The sequence below is a fragment of the Papio anubis genome, chromosome 8 (assembly GCF_008728515.1).
Source record: "Papio anubis isolate 15944 chromosome 8, Panubis1.0, whole genome shotgun sequence".
In the NCBI taxonomy this organism is placed as follows: domain Eukaryota; kingdom Metazoa; phylum Chordata; class Mammalia; order Primates; family Cercopithecidae; genus Papio; species Papio anubis.
In genome coordinates, this window is record NC_044983.1 from 99,766,644 (window position 1) to 99,785,419 (window position 18,776).

At 40.7% G+C, this 18,776-nt stretch overlaps 1 protein-coding gene across 4 annotated transcripts in view; it reads right to left on the reverse strand.

Moving 5' to 3' along the window:
• Window positions 1-2,144: 2,144 nt before the first annotated feature.
• The window catches only part of DPYS (dihydropyrimidinase), an 86,441-nt gene continuing 69,809 nt past the window's right edge, over window positions 2,145-18,776 (reverse strand). For 2 of the 4 annotated variants that reach the window (XM_009213464.3, XM_009213465.3), the window contains 3 exons: window positions 14,553-14,760; window positions 3,908-4,038; window positions 2,145-2,556 (listed from right to left, as the gene is read on the reverse strand). In XM_009213464.3, coding sequence (XP_009211728.1) covers window positions 3,922-4,038; window positions 14,553-14,760 — 325 coding nt within the window. In that variant the 3' untranslated portion in view covers window positions 2,145-2,556; window positions 3,908-3,921. Of the gene's footprint in view, window positions 2,557-3,907; window positions 4,039-14,552; window positions 14,761-18,776 lie in introns of those variants that run through there. The other 2 variants (XR_001905773.2, XR_001905775.2) reach the window with 1 other exon arrangement.

An 18,776-nucleotide genomic window follows, 5' to 3' on the forward strand; every position in this document is an offset into this window, starting at 1 on the left:
AATGCTTGTCCGCTGCTCACCTCCTGCTGTGCACCAGTTCATGGCCCAAGGGTTGGAGACCCCTGACATACAAAACAATGCTTAGAAATATGTACATACATAGCAAAGTTATAGGCTGGGTGCAGTGGCTTATGCCTGTAATCCCAGCACTTTGGGAGGCCAAGGCAGGCGGATCACTTGAGGTCAGGAGTTTGAGACCAGCCTGACCAACATGGTGAAATCCCATCTCTACTAAAAATACAAAAATTAGCTGGGTGTGTTGCGGGGAGCCTGTAGTCCCAGTTACTCAGGAGGCTGAGGCATGAGAATCACTTGAACCTAGGAGGTGGAAGTTGCAGTGAGCTGAGATCAAGTCAGTGCACTCAAGCCTGGGTGACAGGGCGACTCTGTCTCAAAAAAAAAGAAAAAGGTATAAATGATGGACACTGGAATAAAACAGCAGATCAGGACACTGGTTACCTTGGGGAAGGAAGGGGCAAACCATAGGGAGACAAACACAGGGGACTTCAACCGTATTGCTGAAGTTTTATTTTCCACACTGGGTGATAGGTTCAGAGATGTGGTTGTGTTAATTTTGATGCCTTTTGTATGTTTCAATAATCTCGTATTTCAGTTTTAAAAATTTCTCAAGGCCTCATCGTTAGTCAATAGAGGAGCCAAGTTTAGGGCCCACCATGAACACATGGTTCCCTCCCAATCCATCACAATACCTAGCGGAGGAGGGAGGCAATGGAAGGGGAATATGGAAAAGGAATGTTACTCATTCCACCTATTCTTTCTGCAGACCTTAAAAATGCAATTGGTTAATGACAAATCTTTCACTGCATAGTGAGGCAGCCTTGAAAACTATGGTATTAAATATTAATAGCTTGAATTATGTTTTTCTGTTGCTTTGTATTATTATTTAGACCTATCTTTCCATAAAAATATTGCAACAAAATCTAATAAAAGCAACAAAGGGATTTCCACATTCATTTCAAATGTGTTTATTGATGCAGAATCCTATAGCTATTTCATTCTCCCACACAGATCTATCAAATAGATAATGACCTGCGCTCTCCATTTAAAGCAGCCTTACACTAAAATGTTCTACAAAGTTTGTCCCTATTTTGTTGAGAGTTCTCACTAAATTTATGAATTTGAGAACTGAACAGGAACTCCCTCACTTCCTCCCTTATCTGAATATTAATAAATATCCATTGAATACCCATCAATTGCATGGTAGTCTGCTAGATGCTGCTGAAATAATAGTGAGCCAGACAGGCCCTGTCCTGAAGAAGCTTTCAGTTTCCTAGAGGAGACAGACAAGTAGAACAGGTGTTATAAGGCAACAAGATAAGGCATGGTGATGGGTGTATGCTTGGCCTCCTACGGAGGAGCATGTCAGATCTGGGTAAGACTCTTAGTGGGGTGCTATTTCAGCTGAATACCAAAGGATGAGTGGGAATTGACTTCGGGGTAAGAAAGCAATTTATATATTCCTTTTGAGGGGATTCAGTAGTCTTATTGTAGACTTCCCATTGTCAACCGAAGTAGAGGAGAGAAATAAATATTTTAAAGTATCTCTTAACCTGAGAAAAAAGAGCTGTAGTTTGATTGAAACAGAAGGATTTTCTTCAGGTGCAGCTCACTGTCCTTTCTCTGTGTGCTCAAAACAAATCACAATTGGGTAAATTGAATTTCTACTACCCTTTGTTAAATGTACAAATATACTCCTAAGTGAGTATGTTGGGGGCAGATGCACCTGCAAGGAGAGCATAATCACCCCAATTTTATTCCCTGTTTTAAAAATCCTGCTTGACCTAGTTACCCAGGAGAAGAAATCTAATCTTAGCTTCTCTGCACACACAGAAGGATCATACCATAGACTAGGAAGTGTAGGGGAAGGAAGGTATTAACGTAGCATCTTTCAGCCATGCTGATTCCATTTAATTCCCTCAAATCCCACATTCATCATTGTGATTGGATAATTTGCCTTGGACTTATTTTAAACTTGAGCATCTAATTTGATTAGGTGGGATTTTCTGAGACTAGATTTCCAAAAGTTGCTGAAGAGACATGGCCAGGAACTCATGCTCTCAAATGAAAACCAACCTCCTAGAATCTCAATCCCACTAGATAGAAGGAGACACAAATAAATCAGATAAGATGTAAAACGAAGATCTCAATGTTTATTAATTACAATAAAAAGTAAAATCACAGAGCTTTTTTAAAACTAATGTAACCATTTTTTTAAAAAGGAAACTATTTAAACAAGAAAATGATTTTTAAAAATTCTAAGAAATCTAGTACAAGCAAAGATGACATTTTAAAGTATCATCAATGAATTTCCACACAGCCTTTCCATCACAACAATATACATTTATACCTTCAATCTTATGCAGCAACAAAGACACAGTGAGAAAGACAGCAATTGCTTCTGAAAGAAAATCAAAGAAGTCTAGAGCGGTGATTTTTTTCTAAAGGATCCCAGGGAGTCAAATAAGGCCTGCTTCTCCATGGGTTGACAACGTTTGGCTGTGAAAGGAATGGCAGCCTCCTTTCCTCTGATTTTACCTTTGAAGAGAATGAAAGGAACTCACTGTAACATTCTCCCTCACAAAGAGATGCAGAATTCAAACCGAGCCCCCAAGAAATGCTATAATCAAAGTAAACACTAATCTTGCTCCTATAAATGTCATTAATAGCATGTTACAGCATTCAATCGCATTTCTTTCTCTTACTAATCTTTCCCTGAATTTTTAACAAAATCATCCTGGATTAGAAGAATAATTCTGGTAGTCTGAAAATGACAAAAAGGTTGAGACCTTGGGCTAGATAGTCTTGTTAAACACACACCGTTCAATAATGAAAGAACATGGCATGTAGCACAGACGGCTTTGCCATTCAAGCCCTCATTATCCAAATCCCTGCAGGAACAGGATTTATGCAGGGAACAAGAGGTTGTCAAAATGTGAAAAGGTGCAGTGCTTCAGTATGTAGAAAGCCAGACCGTTGTCAAACTGTGCCTCTCATTAACACAAATGTCTAACCAGGTCCATTAGGTCAACCTCTGGGGTTAAGTCTTGTGCAGATGGCCACATGTTGAAATGTCTGAAAACATATCACACATTAAAAAAAAAAAAAAAAAAAATTAAGAGTCTAGCAAAATTGCAAAACTGGCAAAACATGTAGATTTCATGAAGTTAGTGGAAGTGATATTAGGGAGATGCTAAAATTACAGCAAAGCCACTGTTAAATGGGGATCTGAGAGAGCAGGACCAGAAGACAACTGAAGAAAGAAAATTGACAAGGATGATGATACTAGACACTTCAGAAAAGAAAGATCAGCCTGTCAAAAGACAGAGAAAACTGATGAAGTGCTCAAATACTTTTGCAAAAATGACTGTATCTGTAATATTATTTCCAGAACTAATTGTGAAATAATCAGATACTATCGAAGAATTTTCCTGGAGGATTATACCCCCTAAAGCAACATTTTATTCATTTTTCATTTATTCTAAATTATAGAATACCGTTGTATTTACAATATGAATATTCGTTTCACCAGATAAGGTCCTAATCCATTTGTAAATTTTGACCATGAGATTGTACTCCCTGTCTTAAGTAGTTCCCTCTGTATGTTATCAGCCTCCTTACTGCATCTTGCTCATAGTTGATTCCCCAAGGCTGTATTGAATGTTTCCTAACATCTCAAAGAATGACTCTCTAGCAAGCCCAAGGCCTACTACAATCTGGAAACCTTATCTAAATGCTCTGCTTTGATCAGTCGTCCCTGGGCTCAATTGTCCTTGAGTCTTAGATCACTGTGAAGCATCTGACCTTGGTCTCTTCAACTCTTATGAGGAGAGATGCTAATTTCATATGCTCTCATGCAGGAAGACTTTTCTTGTCCACAGTCCCTTACCGACAGCACACACTTCAGGGTTGGGCCTGTTTCCTGGTCTCCACTGTGGCATCTTTTTTTGTCACTCTGGATTTCAGTGTGGCGACTTCTCCCTTATAGGGTGCACGCTCCACGGGGGTAGGTGTGCAAGTCTGAAAAAGAACATTTCATTTCTCTTTTGTGGTTTATTTTCTTGAGTTCAAAGTTAAGTGTAGCTCCCTTTAATAATTGTGAGAGCAAAAAAACCATCTTGTAAATTTATCACATGCCTCCCCATCCCCTTGGCCTTTCAAAGAAATTCCTGGCAACCTTGAGAATCTGAATTGTCCCACTTTTTGTGGGTACTAATCTGCAACAGACAGAGGCCCAGGGACACTCACTGGGGCCTCTGCCATATCCTCATGCCCTTCTGAGTCCCACAACTGTCTCCTACTGTCCTTTCCAACATCCGACCTTTTCTTCTAGTTCCAATCCTACTTGCCTGAGTTTGCAGTGCTTCTTTGTACCTCTCCTAACACTCAGAGCAGTTGCTTCAGGTTCTAGCAATTGTGTGTGCTTTCCCCTTTCCTGACTGTCTCTGTGCATTATGAATTGTCCACAGAATCTCACCTCGTTGGTGACCGACTATGCAGCAGAACCCTCTGCTAGATTCAGCTAGAGCTGTCAGTGCTTGAGCAGAGTTTTGAAATCACACACACACACACACACACACAGATAACAAATTACTGTGGGTCTCATCTTGACCACCAAAACTAATACATTGTAGTGATCAACAGTGTGACCTTTGAAGTGAGACAGATCTCAGTTAGAATTCTCCATTTGCCATTTACTACGTGTAGGAAACTGACAAGTTAATGAATGCCTCCAGGCCTACTTCCTCATCCATGAAATGGGGGAAATAAACCTATCTCTCAGATAGCTGAGAATTTCCAGAGCCAAGCATTTTCTTCATTCATTCCGCAGATATTCACTGAGCTCACACAGCCCCAGAGAGTATGCCAAACACCAAGGATCCAACACAGAACAAGGCCCGCAGCCCCTGCAGCCACAGAACTTGAAGCCCAGCACCAGGTGGGCAACTGAGTGCTCAGGAAATGGGGGAACCCCTGCCCTTCCCTCAACAGGCTGCCCACTTTCTGTATCTGTCTAAATGCTTTGCTGGACTTCCATTTTGGCTCACTAGCTACTCAGTCCTTGATCCCTGTCGTCATCTTGAGGAACACAGACACCAGGAAATGAAGCGCCACCCTCCCGTTTCTACCACCTTGGAGCACCACATCTGAAACCTTAAACTCACCTAATACCCCACTCTCTGGCCGCATCCTCCCTTTCAGGTCCTTGGTCCCTGTTTTTTTTTGGTTTTTTTCCCTCTCCTGGCTTTACTTTCCAAGCCAGACTGCATGAATATCACTTAAACCTGGGGTGACTGTACAATTTATCATCCAAAGTAGGACACTTCTGAACATGAAAAGGGCACTAAACATAATTAACATAAGTATAATCCAGGCCCATCCGAGCAAACCAAGATTTATGTCCTTCTTTCAGCTCGTTCCTGCGTATCACCTAGAGGGCTTGCCTCCTCTATGCTCCTCTTGGCATTCATACTCAGCAAAGCCTATGGCATTCAAAGCCTATTGATTTCAGTTCAATCTTCAGGCTCTTCTGCAGTGAGCGCCTCTGGAGCATGTGACCTAAGTGAGCAGACTTTTGTGCTGCCTACTGTGTGCTGTATAGCCCTCCTCAGATCCCACTCCGTCTCCCTCTTCCTACACTACTTCCTTGAACCTACACTACTTGGGATTTTCAGCTGTTCATTTTTTGTCTGTCCTGGACTCCTTCTTGGGAACTGACTGCCCATGCCGGTGACTCAGGTGGGGCCATCACACACAGGGCCTGTCCTCTTCACTCAGGGCTGGGTTTGCTCTACAGGCTGCTCCATCACTTAGAGGATGCTTCCCCAGAACCCAGCTTGCAGGCTCTGGGAACATGCACCACCCACTCCAGGCACATCAGAATCCTTCCTGGTAGCTCCTGGTCAGGGCCATGCTTTTGCATGGGCTAGGCTGCCGCTCTCACTGTTGTGTAATTATCTGACTTCTCTTTTATTACTCAGCTCAGCTAATCATCAGTTTAGGAAACTTTGGCCCTCTGTGCCCTATGCACTATCTTGCTTACCCCAGGTTTCTGGAATAATCTGTACACTTGTCAGTCTCCCCCAGCAGACAGAGGGCTGGTGTGCTACTCTCCTTCTCCATAACAAGCACTCAATAGATATGGGTAGAAGGGATTTTGGGGGAGGGAGGTATGAAGGGGGCTTCCCATCTAAGCCTGCTTTCTTCTTTTTGTGGTTTGGCCTGGCCTGGGCTGACTCAGTTTCTGTCATGCTCTTTTGTTGTGCTGCATCATTTATCTGTTCTCCAGGCTGTACTCTTCTTTTCTTTCTTTTTTTTTTTTCTTTTTTTGAGATACAGTTTCACTCCGTCACCCAAGCTGGAGCACAGTGGCACGATCTCGGCTCACTGCAAACTCCACTTCCTACATGCACACGATTCTTATATCTCAGTCTCCCAGGTAGCTGGAATTACAGGTGCACACCACCACGGCCAGCTAATTTTTGTATTTTTAGTAGAGACAGGGTTTCGCCACTTTGGCCAGGCTGGTCTTGATGACTTGACCTCAAGTCATCCACTTGCCTCAGTCTCCCAAAGTGCTGGGATTACAGGCGTGAGCCACTGAGCCTGGCCTGGGCTGTAATTTTTCTGTGGCCGGCTGCCTACAAACTGCTTTCTGGCTGTTCAGTCATGGAGCCAGTCATGTCTGGCTTGTCACCCTGGTCACGCTGACCATCACACGTCTCTGACCCGACTGGCCGGGTCTAACCTGCATACCGTCTCTCTCTTGCCTGCCTCTGAGGCTCTGGGTGGGCCAGGTCTGCTTTCCTCTCAGAATAGCCGTGGATGGGAGCCACGCCTGCGTGCACGGCCACCTCCGAAACAAGCAGCCGCCTGTCAGGAGCCTTGTGCTGCCTCACACTCCACAGTCTTTCCCTTTGATAGATAAGTTGACAGAAATCAAAGACAACTTAAGTTCTAGTCTCAAGCCTCTCAGCCCTTTTAACCCTTTAATATTTGCTCATCCTTAGAAGTGGGTCACATAAGCTCTATGATGGCTAGATTCATGCCTTCTTCATCTTTGTGCTGTCTGTCGCTCCTGGCATTGTTCTCTGGGCATGTTTTAGGACATCACTAGATGTTCACTGTGACAAAATGGAAAAGTGATGGCACTCCTTCTGCAGAATCTGAAACCGTCACTGCTGCTATTCAAAAGTTCAGCTGCACATTTGTTTTCTAAGTAGACTTAACCTCCAACACTTAGCAATGCTTGTCTTATTCCTTCTCTCTAACGACAATGGCAAACCTCTGTCTGAAGTATGAACTGCCCAGCCTGACACAGACCCCAGCATATGGCAGAGCCATTGCTTAATGCATGTACTTGACACTAGCAGTCAGGGTAAAAATAAAGTGAGCCTCTTTCTCTGGCATCCTAGATGAGGATGGTGATAATAAAGACTCCATCCCTATTCTCCTGGCCAAAAGCATACCTAATTCTTAGAGGACATTTATGCAGCATAAAACACAGAAAAAAACCAGGATGAAGAAACAGAGTATTCTGGATTGAACAAAGACAGCAGGTTTCTCTTCTCGCCTTCTGGGACTCCATGTTCTCCTGATGGTCTTCCTGCCTCACTGGTCAGCCTTCTCAGGCTCCACTGATGCTTGCTCTTCTCCTCCACCTCTGAAGGTTGGTGGGCCCAGAGCTCTGTTGTAAGCCCACTTTCTTCTCTAATATAGTCTCCTTGGTGACCTTAGACTCGCGGTTTTAAATCTATATGTTATGATTCCCACATTTTATCTCCAGCTTTGATGTCTCTTGAGCTCCAGACTCCTTTATCTCCTTTGTGCTCATTGGCTACAGCACAAAGAGGTGTAAAATTGTCTCAAACACAACTAGAACATAAGCACCATGAACCACAGTTGAAACAAGTAGAATGTAAGCTCTTTGTGATCAGACTGGCTGTCTTATTAATGCCTGTATCCTCAGGATCTGGAATAGTGGCTGGTGCTCCACAAACATTTGTTAAATGAAGGGAGATTTCTTGACTATAGGACCTCTTGAAATTTTTGATGATATTGGGCAATTGTATCACCTGAGGGTAACATAATCTAAAATTATTTGACAGCTTTCTCAAGGAATACTTCAAGAGACTCAAGTCCTGAGAACACACCATTGGAAGGCTAATCTGATTATGCGTTTTTTTTTTCCCCCTAGTACATGCTGGTCAAGATTAGATGATCACACCTTGACAGCAATTCTTTCCATCTTGATGGTATCACAATCAAATAAAATGACTTGAGGGTAAAGCCACGAGTGGCTGTTGCTGTGGTTTGAATGTTTGTCCCCTCTCAAACTCATGTTAAAATTGAATTGCCATTGTAACAGTATTAAGAGGTGAGACTTTTAATAGATGGTTAGGCCATGAGGACTCTGCCTTTATGAATGGATTAATGCTGTTATCTTGGGAGTGGATTCCTTATCAAATGACAAGTTTGGTCCCTTTGGCTCTCCCCCTTCTCCTCTCTTTGCCCTTCTGCCATGTGATGCCTTCCTCGGTGGGATGACACAGCAAGAAGGCCCTCTCTAGATGCCAGCTCCTCACTCTTGGACTTCACAGCCTCCTGAAATGTGAGCTAATAAATGTCTGTTCATTATAAATTAACCAGCCACAGATATTCTGTTATAGCAGCACGCACAAAATATAAGTAATACAGAAGACATAAGTGGCATCTCGCCTAGCAGGACATTGGTGGGTAAATGAGAATTGAACTTGAGTTCTCGGTATCTGATGATACTTGTCATTGTGACAAATTAATAGAGAGATGGAAATGATAATTATATAATTTGTGGTTCTATAAATAAACATTAATTCCAATTATCATTACACTTTCATAATTGCAGAAATGCTTTTTGGTTAGGTAAACAAGGAAAAACGAAGACATAAGTTGATAGTAAATTTAGTCATATTGGGCTCAGCATGATGTCTCACACCTCTAATCCCAGCACTTGGGAAGGCTGAGATGGGCTGATCACTTGAGGTCAGGAGTTCAAGACCAGCCTGGCCAACATGGTGAAACCCCATCTCTACTAAAAATACAAAAATTATCCAGGTGTGGTGGCCTACGCCTGTAGTCCCAGCTACTCGGGAGGCTAAGGCAGGAGAATTTCTTGAACTCAGGAGGTGAAGGCTGCAGTGAGCCGAGATCATGCCACTGCACTCTAATCTGGGCAACTGAGTGAGACTCTGTCTAAAAAAAAAAAAAAAAAAAGAGAAAGTTAATCATATTGACTGCTGAGGATGGAATGTGCTGGGATGCTAGATTTTCTTTTTTTTTTTTTTTTTTTTTTTTTTTTTTTGAGAAAGAGCCTCACTCTGTTACTCAGGCTAGAGTACAGTGGTGCAATCTCAGCTCACTATAACCTCCACCTTCTGGGTTCAAATGATTCTGCTGCCTCAGCCTCCCAAGAAGCTGAGATTACAGACATGCACCACCACTCCCGGCTAATTTCTGCATTTTTAGTTAGAGAGGGGGATTCACCATGTTGGCCAGGCTAGTCTTGAACTCCCGACCTCAGGTGATCCACCCACCTCAGCATCCCAAAGTGCTGGGATTACAGGCATGAGCCACCAGGCCCAGCTGGATGCTAGATTTTCTGAAAATAGCAAGATCAACAGAGAAGAATCCCAAGGGTATTAATTATTGAATGCTGTTCATAGAGGCTAAGATACTAAAATACCAATAAAGACAACAGAACTTCCAAATACCAAACAGCAGATGCTGGGTCAACAGCAAACAGACCAAATAAACAGTGACTCCCTGAGAATGAAATCCACGCCTGGCCTGGTGAATTTACAGGGCGCTCGGTACATATTGAACTGAGCTACCCAGGGCTCTGTGAATCACTAGTACATGAGGAAGCCATAGGTGCGACCGGTGATCTATAACAATGAAAAGTGACATTTTGATGATGTTTACAACTTACCAAATATCTCAATTTAATCCTTAAAATATCCTGGCTGGAGTGGGAGAGGGAAAGATTTAAAGCAATAAATAAATAAATAAATAAATAAATAAATAAATATGCTGTGAGCTACAAAGCTGGGCTGTCTCATTTCAGGGCTGGTTCCTCTGGTAAATTTGCCAGTCCAAGAGGAAGTGAACCCTCTGTGCAGAGGGGAGTCTGAGGGAGTAATATCCTGAGGATGGGGGAATGGGTGGCTATTTGTTTGAGTAGAGATTAAACTTTATGGTTAGGATACTGCAGTGATACAGGTTAAAGGGATTGGCTTTGGAGGTAGACAAACCTGGATTTGAGTCCCAACACTGTCACTTAGTAACCAGGTGAGCTCACTGAGCCTATATTTCTTAATCTATAAAATAGGAATATCACTACTTACCTCCAAGGGTTGTTGTAAGAATTAAAGTGTGCTTGGAACAGAATTGGTGGTCAATAAATATTTACTAAACGAATGTTGACTGATTAGATAAAGCATGAAAAAGAGTACTTAGAAAGGGTCTTGTGTATAGTGATGTGCTGGTAAATATTAACAACTATCTCTACCTTCCCTTTTCCTCAGCACCTTTCAAGTCCTAACTTAAAGCACTTGCCTATTTCTGTGGTGTAAATACTCCTTCCCTGGCTGATTTCAAGCTACCAAACTGACACCACTGAATGAAGAGATGGGCAGAGATGCATACATATGTCTCTTGTGTTACCTTGTATTGGTAGTAATTAATCTGAAGAAATTAGGATTATATGGAAAGTGATATGTCTTAAATTATTTTCTCTGAGCTACCACCTTGAGAAAGACATTGACAAATGGTTATTTCAGAAATGGAGAATACCCATCTCAAGGACCAAAGCAGCCATCCACTCGATTTTATCTTATCTACAAGGCAAATTATGCTTATCATTGCAAAGATACAACCCAGTTTAAAAGCTTTGGCAGCAGTATTCTGAAACCATACATTACTCCAAGCTATTCCTGTTACACTGTAAAATGCAATGTGACCCTGATTTTCCAGAAAAGGTTGGGGTTCCCTACCACTGAGAAAAAAGAGATGACTTAACAAATGTCTATACTTTCACATTTTGTTGGAACTTATAATACTCTAAACACACAAAAATTCAAGAAACATAACCCATTTTAACTTAAAGAGCTATATATTTTGGTAAACAATAATACGTAATTTTGCTCAGTCAGAATTATCTTGAACATCCAGGTTGCTGTTACATTTTCCCCTCCCTCTTTCCCTTTACTTTCCTTTCCTTAGACAACTTTTATATGAAGTTGAAATATATTCTATTATGTTATATTTATCAAATAAAATTTGATGCCTCATCTTCTGATTCAATATTTTCCCTTAGGATCAGCTGTCTACATTTTAAAATAAATAAATCAACAATTCCCCAAAGCTGTCAAATCAGATAAAAATGTCTTTTCTTTCCTTTGAAATTTCCCAAAAGATCCAGTAACAGTAATAGCTGAATGGTATGATGCTGACAAATTTTATTATTATGTAATAAAATCATAGATAAGAATCAAGCTGTCATAGATAATCCCACTATTTGAAATAAGGCAGGGACAATCTGCTGGGTAAATTTAGTTAAATTTCCTTCTATGCACCTCTGAAACTATAGCCTTTGCTCCTTCTGTTTGCAGTTTATTCACTTACCAGATGCCTGCTATGTACCAAGTACTGGCAAAAAAGAGTAAGATGCTGCTCTGAAGGAATTAACACTCTAGCCAGGAGACCAGCTGAGTTCAGGGACTGCCAAATGCTGATGTGACTCTGTACTGTGTGCTTTGGGAGTCCAGAATAGGAAGTGATTAATTTTCTTGGTAGGGATAACAGATAAGCAAAGAAATAGCATTGGCTATTCCTGCTTGCCCTTAAACTCTTATCCTCACTCACAAAGAAATCTGAGTATTTGAAATGAAAACCAAAGCACAGACTTTGATAACCTCATGTGAGTTTAAAAATCTAGAGTTTTTATAATTCTTTTTCTTAACCTTTATGTGATATTTTTATCCTGTGAGTTGTCTTTGCCTAATGCCATAAGGAACCATCTCCAGACAGTTCCCAAACCTCATTTAATTTTATCCATTTTATTTAATATCTTTTCCACACCAACATTTTTTTAATAAGGCATTTCTCTGTGATTTGGGTTTCATGACTATTTTCTTCCTTTCGTTTTTTTTGTCTCTACAGAGGTCCAGTGGTACAGTAGGAATCAAAAAGACCTTATCACAAATCCTGACTCTTAGGTTTACTTAATGCTTAACCTAGGGAGTTACTTAATCTTACTGAGACTCAGCTTTCTATTCTGTAAAATGGGAACAATAATACCTATCACTTGGCTTGTTGCATGGATTAAGTAAAATAATGAATATAAACCACTTAGTACAGAGCTTGGCAGATAGTGCTCAAAACAACACATGATAACTATCATGTATTGGTATTTTTAAAACAATGATGCACTAAAATGCCTAAAAATTTGATATTAGAAAAAAGTATTAAGAAACTAAAATAATTCACAGAATTGATAGTGAACTCATAAAAATTGCAGTTGGCATTAATTCTGCCAAAAAATCACAAAACAATTTGCAAAGGAGAACTGATGAAACCAGTGATTTGAGGACCTCTGCTGCCTCAAAACATTTTCTCTGCAAGAAGACTAACGCAAAGCCAAGCATTTAAATATGGTCCATCAGGGTTCCCTGTTAGTCTAGCGCCCCTGCTGGAAGCAACTGGAACTGAGGCCAAGATTGGCTCTGCCTTGGATCCACTTCAGGTGTCACATAATCTATCACCCAGTTCTATTGAACTACTTTATGATATCCTAAATCCACCCTCTCTGTTCATCTCCTAGATTACTGCTATAGTCTCATGAATGCACCAGCTGCCATCAGTGCCTCCAACTTAGATTAATGTTTTCCTTGAGAGATTTTTTTCCAAAACAAATGCTGAGTAACTTATCCTTCATTACTTCATTCAACTCAATGTTTATAATTTACAGTATCTATTATTACTTAAGGATAAAGTTTTTGGAATCAGATAAGCAGGGTTTATGTCCTGGCCCTGCCATATACTTGCTTGTGTGACTTGGACAAATTTCTTAATTTCTTGAAGCTTCAGTTCTTTAACTTTTTTTTTTTTTTTAAGATGGAGTCGCACTCTGTCACCCAGGCTGGAGTGCAGTGGTGTGATCTTGGCTCACTGCAACCTCCACCTCCCAGGTTCAAGCTATTCTCGTGCCTCAGCCTTTGAAGTAGCTGGGACTACAGAAGTGCGCCACCACCCCTGGCTAATTTTTTGTATTTTTAGTAGAAATGGGGTTTTGCTATGTTGCCCAGACTGGTTTTGAACTACTGAGCTCAGGCAATCCATTTGCCTCGGCCTCCAAAACTGCTAGGATTACAGGTGTGAACCACCATGCCTGTCCAGTTCTTTAATTTTAAGTGAAAAAAATACCTCCCTCCCTCCTAGGGTTATTGTGGTGACAGAGACCTTAGCAGTGTGTCTTGCATTCAGTAAGCACTCACTAAATGTTAGTGCTGCTGTTATTTATCACATACATCTTCAGAAACACCTAGGATCCTAGGATTCTTAAACTCAAGTGATTCTCCCACCTCTGCCTCCCAAAGGGCTGGGATTACAGGTGTGGTGAGCTACTGCTTTGGGCCATGCCTTTCATTTAAAAAACCCATTTGAGTGTCACAATTTGTTAGGAAGGAAACATTGTTGTCATTTTCCAGATGAGGGAATTGAGCCCAAGGAGGATGGAGAAACTTGCTCAAGGCCACACAGCTAGGAAATGGTGGCGAGGGCAAGACAGAATTTGTATTTAGGTCTTCTCCAGCCCAAAACTCCACCATTGCACTGGTGGTCATAAAAACGAACCTTGCAGATCTTCAACTGGGAGCACATTTTTTCAAGGGGCTGGGGCTGAGCTCTGAACTCTATTACACTAATGCACAGAGGTCACACCTCCCACAGTGGCTCTCAGCCAATGACTGGGCCTGGCCTGTAGCTGGGAGATCTGAGACATGGCTCTAGGACTCCCTGAAGGCCTTTCTCAGCCTCCCCTAGACTGTAGGGTATTCCAGGATGATCCTTTACCCATTTTCTCTCTTTCTTTTCTTCACTGGTTTCAGACTTAACTTAAAATCTGAGGGCTCTCCCAATCTTTTCCAGCCACCTCCTAGTTTCTTTCACGGGTGTTTCCCCTAATAAAACTCATACACCTTTATCCATCTGGGTGTCTGCCTCTTGGAGGACCCTGACTAACACAATTGCCAAAAGCCCCCACCAGATTCTCCCACAATCTGGAAATCTCGAACTGACCTATCAGTCTGCAAGGGGAAATGCATCCATCCAATAATGATCCTTTCTCTAAAACATGGCATCTCTAATCTCTCATATCAATCCTGACACCCCAGGAACACCTTAAACCAAGTGTAGTGTCAACACCACCACTACCAACCAGATATCCAGGAGCAGGAGACAGTCTGACCTGTAGCAGTATCCCACTGTGGCACACTCACCTGGTCTCGCTGCTTTATTCGTTTGTAAATATATTCAGCAAATGGTTTTCGAGGAATAAACTTCCCATCTCCTGCTGTGACACTGAACACTCCTGCTTCATACACCACTTTGCCTCTTGAAATAGTCACAAGGGGCACCCCGTGGCAAACCATGCCCTCGAAAATGTTGAAGTTAACAGCCTGATGATGAGTTTTTGCTGAGATAGTCCTATATTTGTGAAAACAACAAATAAGTTCCAGATCATCACCAGCTCACTTGATAAATATAAAATACTAAAAGAAGAATGACTTAGAAGAAAATTTAGCAACTCTATTAGGTCATAGCTTCATCACTGTAACAAGTGACTTTAAGAATAGAACAAAACATTAACATTTCATTACAAAGTAATTACATTTTTCTGAGAGAAAAACCCAAGAGATCACTCTTTAAGGTGATTAATGAGGGTACAGTGGGTGGAAGGAGGGCGTTGTCTTTTATGTTCAGATTTTAAAATTATTTGTATTTATATGTTAACATTTTTTCATTTTTAAATTATAAAATATTTTTAAACACAGATGACTGATGAACACACTGACCCTATATCCAGCTCTATGGAATTTTAACTTTTTGTAGATACAATGGAGGCTTCTTCAAAACCCCTTCCCAAATCCCATGCCTGCTCCTGCCTTCCCAAAGGAAATAGCTATTTGATAGTTATCAACTGGATTTGGTAGTTATCAAGGAAAAGTATATATGTAATTTCTTTCATTGTCTGTAGCAAAACTAGAAATTTGAAGATAACAGAAATAACCAAATATGTTGGAATATAATCTCTTAGCATATTCTATGTCATACCTGTGTCATCATTCTCAGTAGTTTAATAATATTTTTCAATCTTACACAAAATGATTGATGACTTCCAGGCTAGGTATTTGAAAATGCTACATGCCTCCTTTCCTTAAATCTCATTAAATGGAAAAGAAAAAAATCTGGCAGCAGTGAATAATATGAGCATAATCTGAGTCCTTTTTTTCTTTAAAATTTTTTATTTCCATAGTTTTTGGGGAACAGGTGGTGTTTGGTTACATGAGTAAGTTCTTTAGTGATGATTTGTGAGATTTTGGTGCACCCATCACCCGAGCAGTGTATACTGAACCCAGTGCGTAGTCTTTTATCCTTCACCCCTTCCCACCCTTTCCCCCTGAGTCCCCAGAGTCCATGCTGCCATTCTTATGCCTTCGCATCCTCATAGCTTTGCTCCCACTTACGAATGAGAACATATGATGTTTGGTTTTCCATTCCCGAGTTACTTCACTTAGAATAATAGCATAATCTGAATTCTGGTAGAAGGTTCTACAATCCCTCTCAGGAATGGATTAAAGAGATAAATTTTGCTAAAATCCTCAAGGCTGAGTGAGTCTAAGGAGGAGCAGCTCAAAGTTCCCCCAGCCTTATCTGGAAGGGCTGAGGAGGAAGCCCCAGCTGCTGTGTGTGTGCCGCAGTCCTAGAAATGAACAAGATAACACTGCCTGGTCCTTGGTCCAGCTGCTTACTTGGTTTCCAATCCCAACATGCCCAGACAGAATTCTTGACTTTTAATGCTGACCACAACCCACCCGCTCAAGTTTGCTCCTCCCTTGAGTTCTCATCTCAGTAAATGACATCACCATTTATCTTTCCTCACCCCTCAAGCCAGCATCAAGCTACTTTGTTCTACCTCCTCCCAAAATAAGACCCCTCTCCTCCTCTCCCCCTCTCCATGGCTCCCACTGGAGTCTACACCATCATCTCTCACCTGGACAACCCCAACACCTCTTACTGGCTTCTTTGTTTCAACTCTTACCACCCCCCCGCCCCCCGCATTCCTTACCACTCTCCACAAAGCTGCTCAAATTATCTTTTAAAAATGAAGATCAGATCATGTCACTTTCCTGCTTGAAACCCTCAGTGGCTCCAGGCTGCTACCTAAGAGCCAAATAGCTGTAAAAAAGCACAGTGATGACAATAATAAAAAAGAATCTGCTCCCAGTGAGAAACAGCTGCCACGGAAAGGAGAAAGAGGAGCATCTAGTATGTCATGGAGATGGTTTATAACATCTTATTTCATCTTTAGAACACCTCTCCAAGGTAGAGAGTATTTTCCACATTTTATAGGAAAAATAAATTGAGATTTAGAAAGGTTATATCATTTGCCAAAGGACATATGACTAGTTTGATGAAATTGGGATTTTTTTTTAAATTTTAATTTTAATTTTTTGAGATCGGGTCTTGCTCTTGTTGCCCAGGCTGGAAGTACAGTGGTGTGACCATAGCTCACTGCAACCTCCTCAGTTCAAGTGATCCTCCCACCTCAGCCTCCCAAGTAGCTGGCACTACAGGCATGTGCCACCACACCTGGCTAATTTTTATATGGTTTTTGGTAGAGACAGGGTTTAGCCATGTTACCCAGAATGGTCTCGAACTCCAAGGCTCAAGCAATCCACCCAACTTGGCTTTCCAAAGTGCTGGGATTACAAGCATGAATCACTGCACCTGGCCTGGAAACTTGGATCTTTTTATATTTTTAAAATTTACAATAAAAATGATCTTTTGGTGTACATTTCTATGAATGTTTACACATATATAGATTTGTGTTGCCATCACAACAATTAAGACACAGAACAGTGCTACCACTACCCCAGACTCACACTATCCCTTTGTAGTCATGCCCTCCCCCAATCCCTAACACCTGGCAACCACTGATCCAGTCTTCATTACTATAGTTTTCTCTTTTCAAGACTGTCATATAAGTAGAATCAAAGAGTATGTAATCTTTCAAGACTGACTTCTTTAATTCCACATTAATCCTTGGAGATTCATCCAATTTGTTGTGTGTATGAATAGCTCCTTTTTTGTTGCTGCATAGTATTCCACTGTATGGACACACCACAGTGTGCTATACATTCACCCACTGAAGGTCATCTGAGTTGTTTCTAAATAGTTTTTTTGATGAATATGAATAGAGCTGTTATAAACATTCAGGTACCTGTTTTGCATGAATATTTCTCTAATGTAAATACCCAGGAGTGAAATTGCTGGGTCATATTTTAAGTGTATGCTGCAGCAAAAAAAAGAGCTTTCAGTGACCTTAGGAACCAACTTACTTATATAAAGAAATGTCAAGGAATCACCAAGAAGCAGGAGGCAGGTACAAATACAACAATAATTTCAAACATTAAGAAGGATGGAGGGGTATTAATCCAGTGGTAAATAACATCACTAAAACAGGAAAATGAAGAAAATATTTAAAGGAATACTAAGTATAGAATGAGTTATGATGAATTATGGTGATGCAAGATACAAACTCCAAGAAAATAAAGCTAGGAAACAATATAGAGGGGTTTCAGACTTTCAGGGTGAAAAGACTTTATATGGCCATTACAATCTGTCAAATATTTCCATAGCCTGGGCAGCTGAAATCCTAAGCATCACAGTTACATTGATGGGAGGGACTCTTGGTATTGTATTACAGCATACTATATAAAGAAGATTTTTGGACTGATGCATTAGTAAGGCTGCTATATGAAGAAAGTAAAATGAATTAAAAATTTGTGCTGAAATGGTTATTTAAAGTACATGAATGGGAGGAAAAAAGAAATTCTTAAGAGTTACTGAAGTTCTTAGGGAAAACATCTAACAGAAGAAATAATCTTTATACACAAAGATTGTCATTACAATGTTGCCTAAACTATTTAAAAACTGAAGCATAACTATTTTCCAAAGTCAGTTCTATAGAATATTAGGCATTTATGAAAGACTAGAATTAAAAATACTGTCAGAAGCAAAAACCCTGATAACTATGTAATATTAATGGAAAAACAGAGATTATATACATTATGTCTACCAGAAAAATATATATGCATGTGGGCAAATACAGGAGGGAATATACAAAGTAGCTTTTTCTGTGGGTTAAGAAAAGGAAGATGGCGGATTCCAAGTATCTTCAGCGTTCTTGTTATACTATTTCCTTGACATAAGTTGTGATCTTAAAATGAGGTTGACACAGCAAAATATCAAATCGGATTTCTTTGCCTTGAAGGTCATTACCTTGACTTTCTCAGCCTTGGGGTTAGCAAGAGAAAGAGGACAATTAGACAACATCTAAGAGATACTTTATAATAAGTCATTATGTAAATGAAGTCAAATTAACACAAAATGTAAATTTGAGGCATTATCACCAGCAGCAAAAGGAATGTGCTTCCACT